The following is a 12,325-nucleotide window of genomic DNA, read 5'->3' on the forward strand; positions in this document are numbered from 1 at the left end:
GTTGGCATAAATGGGTCTTTTTCTGGTTAGCAGGATGTGACGAGTGGTGTGTTACAGGGATCAGTGCTGGGGCCTCAACTTTTTACAATTTATATAAATGACTTGGATGAAGAGACCATAGGAATGGTTGCTAAATTTGCTGATGACACAAAGGTAGGTAGGAAAGTAAATTGTGAAGAGGATGTAAGGAGGCTACAAAATGACATAGATAGGTCATGAGTGGGCAAAGGTCTGGCAAATGGAGTTTAATGTGGGCAAATGTGAAATTGTTCATATTGGCAGGAAGAATAAAAAAGAAGCATATTGTCTAAATGGTGAGAAATTGCAGAACTCTGAGATTCAGAGGGATCTGGGTGTCCTAGTGCATGAATCACAAAAGGTTAGTATGCAGGTACAGCAGGTAAATAGGAAAGCTAATAGAATGTTATCATTTATTGTGAGGGGAATTGATTACAAAAGTAGGGAGGTTATGCTTCAGTTGTACAGGCCATTTGTGAGACCACATCTGGAGTATTGTGCATAGTTCTGGTCTCCTTATTTAAAGAAAGATGTAAATGTGTTAGACGCAGTGCAGAAAAGGTTTACTAGACTAATACCATGAATGGACGGGTTGTCTCATGAGGAAAGGCTGGGCAGGTTAGGCTTGTATCCACTGAAATATTGAAGATTAAGAGGTGATTTAATTGAAACTTTTAAGATCCTGAGGGGTCTTGATAGGGTGGATGTGGAGAGCATGTTTCCTCTTGTGGGAGAATCTAAAACTAGGGGTCACTGTTTAAAAATAAGGGGTCATTCATTTAAGACAGAGATGAGGAAACATTTTTTCACTCAGAGGATTGAGAGTCTTTGGAACTCGCTTCCTCAAAAAGCAGTGAAAGCAAAGTCATTGAATATTTTTAAGGCAGAGCTAAATAGATTCTTTATTAACAAGGGGGTAAAAGGTTATTGGGGGTAGGCAAGAGTGTGGGGTTAAGGTTACATTCAGATCAGCCATGATATTATTGAGTGACGAAACAGGGTTCAAGGATCCAAGTGGCCTACTCCTGTTCCTAATTCGTATGTTCGTGTGTAAATCCTCGTCATCTCAACTGGTTGCCATGTACCTTCTTTGGGATTTTGGATACAAACATGACAATTCTGTACTTACATTTTAACAGTTCACATTGGTCATCTTTTCTTGCAGTTTTAAAGTTGCTCTCTAGTTTCTGAGAGTAGAATGGGTAAGAGTACATAAGGTGGTATGTACTAGTCTGCCAAACATGAGCTCTGTTGGTGATGGAATAGTTGCACTTAAAGGTGTCACTCTCAGATGTCACATTGCAATGTGTAGATCTTGCTTAGTCTGTCTAAATTTGAGAATTGGGATTTCACCATGTGAATCATTCATTCAGCTAGGCTGTTAGATTTAGGGTAATGAGGAGAAGAAGCAGTATGATCAATATTCCACTTCTCATACATATCCTGAAATGGATTACAAATAAATTTTTGGCCGTTATCTGTAATGATCTCTCTAGGCTCTCCAAGTAAACTGAAAACAGCACTTACAGTATGTACGACAGTTGTATTTGGCATATTGTGCTATTGTCGAATAATGGGGTATTTGATAAATGATGAAGTTAGTGCCATGGATATGAAAGAGGTTGGATGCGATTTTGGACCCAGGATGTGTAGGAACTTAATGCACAATCAGTAGTTCTTTGTGCTGACCAGGCATATGCACTTGACATGTCTCACACTTCTTGATGACGACTCCAAAGTCAATGTTCATACCCAACCAATAGACTGTCATACTTGCGAGTCTTCTTGTCTGATCTATGCTCATGTGTGAGTGATGAAGTTGTTGAAGAATAGCAAGTCACAAAGATTCTGGTATGATGAGTTGCCTGCCTTTAAAAGTGACTCCCTGGGAGATGCCTAGCTTATCCTAGTAAGGCCAAAATGGTCTCTCATGATCTTAGACATGTTGTATTGAATCAGGCCATCCTTCAGTGATGGTTTTCCACAGTTTCTGTAATGTGGAATCTTTCGCTATTTCTTCTTGTAGCTGCTGGCATTTGCATTGCACACGATGTACCAGAGCAGTTGATGGACTTGCGTTCTCCTACAAATGTAATGTTGCAGCTCCCTTGAGATTGCCAATTGCATTGAAACATTCTGGATATTCCAATGTTACGTTGTGAACTCAAGTAATAGGAGTAGTTTCTGAGGTAGAACTGCCTTGTGAGGTCTGACTAATTCTATGGATTGTAATTAGTGCGAGGTCACAGCATGCCAATAACCCTACAATTGCTGGGCCTTTAATCTCTACGATGTAGAACATCTGTGACCCTCAGGATTGATTGTATTTGCACTCGAGGAATATGGATTCTGCAAATGGAATTAGTGAACCATTATACACCGAAAGTTGCGCAGTTGTATGTTGGCACTTTCCTCTGTGACAATTTTAGACAATAACGAGTAGTTACCAACTTTCTTGGGGCAGATAAGTTGAATTTTGGCAAACACCTCAGACAGTGTGATGGCATTTAAGTTTTCCACGAGATTGACAGTGTGAAACTTGTGTTCAGTGTTCTTCACCTCATGCATATGATAGTAATTTTCTGTTTTGTCAATCGCCTCATGTATGATGTTTCCGACAGGATACCAGATGGTTATTCTTATTGCTTGAAGGTACCTGTTATGTACAGTGTTTGGGTCAGTGTAGTGCTCATTGTAGCTGCATCAGTGTTTGTTCTAGTACACTGCCACTGCCAATGAGCCTGTCACATGCTTTGCAGAATTGATTAAAAGCTGGACATTTCCTTGATGCATGCAGAAGGCCACACCTTACACGTGTCTTGCTAGGTATGGGTGTTCTAGTGAGTTTGTCAACACTTAGGGTTGTGCTTAGGGCCTGTAAGCTTCCTCGACCTGCAAGGAGCACTTCTTATGTATATGCTTGAGTAGGTCTCAATGCTATACATCTTGGGTTTGCCTAGCAAATCTTTCTGGAATTCTTACACTGGAGTGGATGTGATCACCAACTTACCAATTCTGGCTGCTAGCTCTGAGTTTGAAAAATTACAGTATGTACCCTTTTCTCTGCATCTGCTGACGAAGTGATGTATGGATTCTGCAAGCTGTTGTTGATATGAGATGAACTCAGTTGATGAATACAGGAGTTTAACCTGATTTTGAACTGGTCTTCCAATGCAGTCCATATCTTTTGGGCATTCTTTAGCTCTTTTTCTGCTAATCCTGACATGTTCCACCTGCGTAGACCTTCATTCCCAATTGTTAGGTGAATTTTTATACTTGGTTGTCTGGTTCAGACATGTTCACAATGTCGTACCTGTATATAATCTTTCTGCCAGGCTATTTGACCACCTCTGAATCAAGAAACCATGGGTCTTTGTGCTGCTTAAACATTCTGAATTTGGATAGTAGAGTAGATCCACTGCATCCCAATTCAAACTGGGGAATTTTGTGCACATTTTGACATTATCCCTCTGATTGCCCTTCTCCTATAGTCCTGGGATGAATATCGCTGTAGCCCCTTTCACACGATATTCTGAAGCGCTGCCCGTTGTAATTTCAATCTTCTCTGGCCCGACTTTTATGAAGGTTTTGGTTTTTTTTGTTTAAGTCTACTTTGCTCACTATCAATCTGGCCCACACCCTGGTCGCTCGCCTTCCCCAGCTGAGCTAACTCTGCTGGTTCTCTGGATGCACTGTCCCACTCACTGAACTGACAGGCTGTGCGCTGCAATCGCACCACGATGGATATGTCTGTTTACCAGTTCTTTACTTGAGCACTTTCTCAGCATTGTGTCTTCAAAGTTTTTCTGTGCAATCACTATGCTACGATTTCAACATCCTCTGATGCTGCAATCTCATTACAGTTTGACCAGAGCGTCGAGGGCCGACTCGTGCCATGCAGCATGATTTAAGACTGTTCACCATATTGTACCTGTTATTTAATCTTGCTGCCTGGCTATTTGACCACCTCTGAAAACCATGTGTTTCTATAAAGATATAAAAGCACCAATCACTCATGTGATTGGGTAAACACACTGAGGGTTTATTTATTTAGACCAGGCACCTTGAATACCTCAAAAGCAGAGCTGTGGGTGCTGTGTTTAGGCAGAGCGAAAATGAGACTGGATAACGTGGCACACTTCCCTTCCAGTGATGACATGCTGATATTCTTTAAAGGCATATTACAACTGTCATGTGCCAGAAATAGGGCAGATCTAAACTGCCCATTCAACAGAGTACGTAAGAGTTGTCGCAAGCGACGGATAATTCTCATGGCCTTAGCTATCTCAGGCTGAGCGCTACCTCAGTCCCAAAGAATGCACACAGTGGTCAGCCAACTCATGCACATTTGCCATTTAGACAGCACCTAAAGGACCATTGGATAAGATTAAGATCTTACACTTGATAGGTCGGTATTGAAAAATACAATATTAAGCCCTGGGTATCTACAGAGTGTGAATTCAATTTGTGGTGCAGTCAAGAAATGGTTGTTCTCCATATTGTCTTCAGATTGCTGCTGCTCCTGCTTAATCAAGTGCAAGTTGAAGTTGCTCTGCCTCTACTTGTAATGTGGGTGTTGCAGCAGCTGGGTACCATGCATCTAACAATGCACCATCACCAGGCTAGCTTACATCAGTATCTTATGCTGCTAGAATCAAAGGCAAACAATCTCCAAGGAAACCCATTTTGTGCCAACAGTCCGCAGCAAGTGGCAGACAGTAAAGTAGTTAGCAGGAAAAACATTAAGAACTAGGAATTCTGCAGAACCTTATCATGAGGTTAAAAAATTTTAGCCATTCTGGCAGACTTAGGCCTCAACTCTTGTGAGGCTACTGAAACGGTTGTAATCTCCACCAGGAACTGGATACACCAACTATCAAGTTATCTATTGCCTTTTAAATCCCCATCTCCAAGACAGCAATGGTTGTCTTAACATAAGTGTTCACATTTCCTTGGCCTCAAAACGTCCAGTAAAAGTTTGGTTCACTTGGTGTACTGGCCTCCAAAATGCACCAGTCTCTAGAAGGGCGAAAGAGGGAGTCAGTAAGGGTTGGGGAAGGAAAGGAGGGGGAAGGCCAGAATTTTGAACTGGATTCCCAAAGAGGAGGCAGGTAGCATCTTCAAAACATTTTTAGAGACCATCTTAACAAGAAACTAATAAGGCATAATCTGGGGAAGAGGCAGACACCAAAACCACACTTTGCAGATGAAAGGACCGCAGATGATGCTCAACTACTGCAAGCACGTTTTGATGTGTTAGTTTTACTTGGAAAAATATTATGCATATGGATAAAATGATCAAATGGTGAATATATTTACACCTTCGAGGGAACAGGATTAAAGCAATGGGTAGGATTACTCCCACTCATTCCAAAAATGGATAAGGGAAGTATGTATTGCTCAGGTCTTACAGACCTATAGCAGCACTAACTCTGAGCAAAATGTAGCCTTGATAATTGCTGCCACTAATAGTCTCCCACACTGAAGAATACTGAAATAATTTAGGAAGAACTTGCTGCTAGCCCTTTGTAGATCTTCTGATTTGAAGGGGCAGCCTCAAAATTTTACTGCCTAACTTGCACTCTTTTCAGGTGACCATCAGTAAAATACACAAAGAAATAAGCGAGGGACATGTTGTGACATCACTCCTACATCAGTTGCACATCATATAAATGCACCTGCCTATTTCACAGCACCACCCCCTCCTCCAGCAAGTAGCAGGAAGTGGGGATTTATCCACGGTTAGGTGGGTCTCTGGTCCCATTCCCCCTGTCCAAGGCTAGTGTTTTAAAGGCCAATATTTGTGAACTTTAGTATATAGCATATAAAAAGCTTCATTTTTGCTTCATATATATCTTAAACAATTCCAATACCGTTTTTCTGAATCAACTATGATATATTCATGCATTTACTAACAATTGTCCTTACACATATACATTCATTTATTAAGGGGGGAAACATCAGTCCCACAGAAAGTTCAAGACTGTAAAAGTCTATGTCACTCTCTATCCTTCCCCTCCATGTATTCTCTACCTGACAAAACTATCAGTCAGATGGGTCCTACCTTCTGGAACAGTTACCGAAACTGCTTCATTTTGCTACTTCCTGTCCCATCATCAAAAGCCACCCAAAACCTGCTTCAAGCATGATTTCAATTAGCTCTCCTAAGACTTCTATAATATGGCCCATTTTCTCCTTTGTGAAACACCTTAAGTGGTTTAAAGGCATAATAAAGTTGTAAATCAATTGTAAACAAGCTAAAAAAGATACTTTAAAATCTTAACTGTGGTAGCCTTTTAGCAGTAACCGCTGCTGGCTGCCCATTTTTGATTTTTATTAGTATTAAACCTGGTGGTTGCTAGTTTTGATTCTGGCTTGGTGCTTTCTGATTGCTTTATTGGTGACTAATTTAGTGTGATCTTTCAATGTTTTAAGAATATACAATTTGAACTAATTAAAGTGTCACAGAAATTTGTAAATACACAGTGTGAAGGACAAAATGTATGCTAGACAGATACTCTCTCTAAAGAGATTTAGAGAAAAATTTACAGGAAAAATTACCCCACCCTGCAGAGTAGCCACCCAATTCGCTCTTGTAATAAGTGCACTTCCAACAAAGAAAAGTGAATTGATTTAAGGCATCTCAACATAAAGCGCTTCATAAAAGTAATACTGATATTTTCCTATGTAGCATCATTCTTCAAATTGAACAGTAAAATACATTTAGAACTGGAATGTGAAAAGAAATAATTGTACAAAGAGAATTTTGGATTAAAGAAATTCTCATAATCTGCAAAACAATTTTTTTGTATAAACAATGCAGGACACAGGACATTTTGGTCCAAAGAAGAATGTTAGAGGACAAATCACAAACTCGTGCAACTCTATAACTGCCAACTTGACTTTTATACATTTGTCATAAAAAATCACTAATGTTTTAAAGACCAATATTTGTGAACTTTAGTATACAGCATATAAAAAGCTTCATTTTTTGCTTCATATATATCTTTTCCAATACCATTTTTCTGAATCAACTATGATACATTCATGCATTTACTAACAATTGTCCTTACACATATACATTTATTTATTAGTCCTTTTCACCTCGCTGGCTTACCAGAAAAACTTCCTGATTCCTCTCAAAGCTCAGTGCAGTTTGCCATATGGTCAACAGAAAATCAATAAAAACTCAGAAGAAGACTGACTTTTAAAATTAGAAAAGAGCCCAAGCTAAAAGTAAATTGCTAAACATTTCAAAAGAAAATACACATGACTTCCAGGAATCATCTTCAGCTACATGCAATAGCTTTTTGTGGCTCAAGTACAAGAGAGTTGGATTATTGCTGCCAGTGATGTTTAGTTTCTTCATTTCATCTTCTTCTTTTGACAGATTTTGGGTCATACCTGCAAAATAATTCAGATAATTAGCCTTGTAAAATTAAAACAAATTGTAGATGGCAACATATAAGTCGACCAGGCATATAAGACTATCTCTACTTTTGGACGTCAAAATGCATGTTTGGGTCTATATTTGGCATGTAAGTTGAGCCCGTTTTCCAGCTAATAAATGCATGTTTACAGCAATACTCCCATTGTGAGTCGGCATCAATTTTTCAGCTCAGGAATATATGATTATGGTTATCCTTGCCGTATAAGTCAGTGTTTGGGACCAAGCAAGTAATATGGGCTGTGTTGCCAAGAAGATGCACGGAGCTTAAGACACCCACTCAAAGCAGACCATGCATGGGAACCGACTGACAGAAATTTTTTCACATTTCAAATGGCGGCCACCTACACCAACATTAACGGTTCACATTTTATACTTCAAAGGTCAGCTTATCGTCTGTGATCTATGGTAGGTTAAAGTGCATAATAGCCATTTAACAATGATAATGTAGAATTAAACCACAACATTCTACGCTGGATAATATTATTTTAGACCAGTCTGTATTTTGGCAGATATCATTTGCAAATTATTTGACAATTTTGAAACACTTTCGCATTTCTAACTTAATCTTAAACCCTGTCATTATTGATATTGTGAAAAACAAAGGATCAAAAGGAAAATAATTCTGGTAGTTAAAGCACAAGACTGCTATTGCTGAACATAGTGACCACAAAAAGCCTCTGCAAGGACATAAAAGGTATAAAAAAGCTCACTGGAAAGTCACTGCACCATCAGAAGAAAGAGGTTTGACTTTATTTGCCCCTCACGCTGCTTTAGATTTCTGCAATTTTGCTGTGAGTAGAAGCAGGGGAAAAAACTCAGATTTCATTTTTCCTAAGTCTCTACAATACACTTTGAAGTACGGTATTCAGTTATTTGAATTAAACAATTGTCCTATTTTGCCATCTGTGCTATGTGTTCACTGCAAGTTGAAGCAAACTGCTGCTCTAATTTAATCTCAACTGTGCAGTCAGCTGTGTTATTCCATTGACACAGAATTCAAAGGACATGCCAGGCGGATATAACAGCAGATTGAGAGCAGTGGATAGGAGCCAACAGTAGATACATTTGAATGGGCTATCCAATTCATTTAAATTTTCTCATAAGCATGCTGAGTCATTAAAGAAAAGGAAATTTTACACTAAGATTTGCTTCATTTAAGCAGGGTTCGCCACTCTAGTTTTGAACTTTGAAACAGACAGTTTCCCTCACAATTTTAAATAGGGTGTAACCTGCAGAGAGGACCCATGATGACGAATTTTTTGAAAGATAGGATAACACACCTTCAGCCTTCTCAGTAACTCAAAAGGGAAACCAAGTCAATCATTAAAACAATTTGCACAAGTATTTTTGGTGGCAAAAGAATAAACTGAACAATTGCTTACCTTCTGGAATTTGGCTTCAAACTCATAGAAAACAAGGTAACAGTAAAGCATCTGATTTTTATGCCAAGAGTTTGGACAGGAAAACTTGAGTGCTGATATATACAAGTTCAAGAATGGGCAAACTTATATAGAGAGAGATTATAGGACAATTAAGTAGAAAATATCATAATAGTGCTTAGGGCATGTTCTTTTATACTTGAACTGATGATTGGGACATCAAGGCTAATAATGCATCTATAATGAGCTGGAAATGCCCAAAGGAATGTGCAAATGAAAAATATTCCACTGGGTAGCACTATCAACTACCACCTTTGACCTAGATAAGTACAAGATATACACATACAGAAACACAAACACACAAGTACTAGCGGTCCATAAACAAATTTGAACTTTAATCAGTCTTAACAATAATAAGCTAATATTGAATTTCTGGCAGCAAGAGATTATTTGTTATAGGCAAAATTCCTGTAATCATAGTACAAAATTAGATACCACAGTTTTGTTGACTAGTTTCAGTACAAATATTACTTTCAATTGTGGTTTCTTGTATTCAATTATATTACATCCTTGGGGTTACATCTACAGCACTGAATACCTACTGCTTAAATTTAGCTAGTGGATTGTGTGCATTTTCACTGGAAGAGTTTATGATCCATCAGTTCATTTAGTTTAATTCGCCCTGACAAAAGCAGAACCAACTCTACCAATTTTAAATTTAAGCCCTGAAGTTGTAAATCTTTATACTTAATAAACTTATAAACTAGTAAATTTTTTTTGCAGATACTTCTGCATTCACGAATTCATACTGAAGTTCAAGTTGGCTACACACCAGTATACCAGACTTGAATTTAAATGAAAACATTTTACGTATGTTACATTCTTTATATAAGATATCTCACTGGAACCAAACAAAACATCAGCATTACTGCAACAGTGAAATGATAGTGTTAACTATTTTATCTGTGAAAGCATCAAAAGTTTACTTTTCTTTGAAAGTAGAATTCAAAACTGGCTTTTTTGTTTCAGTAGCTTCAGCAGGGTGAGGAAATTTATGTTGCCTAGGAGCACAAGAAAACTGCATAAAACGACACAACATAGCTGCCAAATTTCATACCCATTAGTGAGGTCTGAATCCACTTTGCTAAACAGAATTTTCTGATGCATTATTGTGTCCAGTTAAAACTGATACTACACAATTTTGGATTAAAATAGAAAAAATGCATTGTAATTTTTTTACGATTGTCTAATGTTAGGAAAATGCCTAACAAAATTAGATTTATAGAGGGTTATGTTTGGTCGATTAGAGAATATGGCCTCTCCCATTAATTACTACGAAAGGAATGGGATCAAGGCCCAAGTTATGGAATTTCTACTGGGATCCAAAAAGGATGCCTTTGGTCGTGTAAAGGTAAGCTGCAAAAAGTTCTAGCTCATCGTTTTGCTCTACAAATAGATAGGAAGGATATGTGAGAATAATAAAGTTATTTTAATGGGACGCTTCAATCAACTGAATATAAACTGGGAAAGCCCAGGAGATTTAGAGTCAAAATTAGTCAGTGTAATGCGTGATTGCTTCCCGGCCCTCCGTCTTGGAAGTTATGAAAGACAGTGCTCATCTTGACCTATTAATCACTACTGACCCTACAAAGACAGGAAACAGAAACTGTAGCATGCTTGAACAGTAACCACAAAATGACCAATTTCAATGTGAGTCTGGAAGCCACAAATAGCCAAGACAAAGAGTAATTGAAAGGAGTGAGGGAATAACTAAAGCAAATAGATTGAAAGGTTGTTCAATGAAAATTCAGCAGAGGACAAGTGAATCACCTTTAAAGGATAATGCAGAGCATGGAGGGCAGTAACATTCATAAAAACAACAATCCCTGATTACACAAATGTGACACTAATTGGGTTAATTAATTAAAAAGATAACTTTGACAACATCCTGCAGGAGGAAGCAAAAGGAATTTGTTGGAAAATGCAAATACTTGTTAAAAGGGGAAATCAGAGGAATAAAATGGGTCCAAGAAAACACAAATTAATATAAACTAAACACAACAGTAAAATACTCTTAGTTCTATGGCTGTAAAATAGTGGTCAGTGAAGATCAAAAAATCATAAAATGACAAGTGGCTTCAAATTTAAAACAAACCTAAAAAAGGTAAATACTCTGAATTATCACTTCCTTTAAGTATTCAAGCCTTTCCCAAATAGAGCTAACCTATGTATTTGATATTAATAAAATGGAAACCTTGGATTAACTAAACAAATAAATCTCCTGAAATCGATAATGCATATTTCAAAATGCTGAGTGAAAATAGAGAGATTACAACGATTTTGAGGGAGTCTCTAGTGATTGAGGAGCTACTAGTAGATTGGAAATAGGCTTACATGGTATTCAGGTTCACAAAGGGCAAGGGGCAGGAGAGGGGTGACATCGTACACAAGCAATTACATGACCTGTTGGACTTGCGTTCCATCTGAAATAATGCTATCAATTTTGATTCCTAGGAGTAAACTTGAAGATTATTTGTACAATAGCAACCGAGCGAATATCAGCCAATATAGATTTGGAAAGGGAAGATCCTGTCCAAGTATCCTCCTCGACACCTTTGAGGAAGTAAACACGTAAGTGGACTGTGATAAATGCCAAACATGGTGCACATGGTCACCCAAAAGGCTTTTGAAAAATTACACAGAAAAGGCTATTAGTTAAACACAATGCTAACAGTAAACTCTGCAAATGGACAAGAACTTAACTGAAGGATAAAAAATGAGCATGATGCGACAGAAGTACTGAAGGACGTGCCCCAGATCTTGGTTAAAAGGAAAATACTGTGAATATTGGAAATCTGAAATAAAACCAGAAAAGGCTGGAAAAATTCAGCAAGTCTGGCAGCATCTGTGGAGAGAAACAGAGTTAACATTTGGAGTCTGTATGACTCGGCTCTTCTGCTCTGAAGAGTCATATTAAACTCAAAACGTTAACTCTGTTTCTCTCTCCACAGATGCTACCAGACCTGCTGAGTTTTTCCAGCATTTTCTGCTTTTACCCCAGGTTTTGGTGTTTGGACCACTATTGTGTCTAATTTATATAAAGGACTTGGATCAGAAACTGATTTTGATCAAAAAGTGATCAAATTTGCAGATTATACCAAACGAGAAATAATTGACTTGAGGAGGCAGCTCAGAAATTACGTGAAGAGACCGAATATGCAAGTAGGCATAATAATGGTATACAAATTTTAGTAAAGACAAGTGCAAAGTATTAAATGAAAAAAGTCACATGTGCGTCATAAATGATGCTAAAATAGACAAAGTGAAAGAAAACCAGGAGTCATAGTTGAGGCCTAACGTTTCTGATCAATGTAGAGCCAAAACAGCAGAGTACAAGTCAGAGGAAGTTGTGACTGAACTACATAATGCTCTGGTCGGACCACAATTTAAGGACTGTGTTCATTTCTAGTCACCAGGA

The 12,325-nt window shown here is 38.2% G+C and overlaps 1 protein-coding gene across 4 annotated transcripts in view; it reads right to left on the reverse strand.

The window, feature by feature from the left end:
* Window positions 1–6,637: 6,637 nt before the first annotated feature.
* nbn (nibrin) overlaps window positions 6,638–12,325 on the reverse strand; it is a 65,140-nt gene continuing 59,452 nt past the window's right edge. For all 4 annotated transcript variants that reach the window (XM_078540717.1, XM_078540718.1, XM_078540714.1 and 1 more), the window contains one exon: window positions 6,638–7,422. In XM_078540717.1, coding sequence (XP_078396843.1) covers window positions 7,389–7,422 — 34 coding nt within the window. In that variant the 3' untranslated portion in view covers window positions 6,638–7,388. The remainder of the gene's footprint in view (window positions 7,423–12,325) is intronic.

The sequence above is a fragment of the Cetorhinus maximus genome, chromosome 4, assembly GCF_964194155.1.
Source record: "Cetorhinus maximus chromosome 4, sCetMax3.hap1.1, whole genome shotgun sequence".
NCBI classification, from domain to species: Eukaryota; Metazoa; Chordata; class Chondrichthyes; order Lamniformes; family Cetorhinidae; genus Cetorhinus; species Cetorhinus maximus.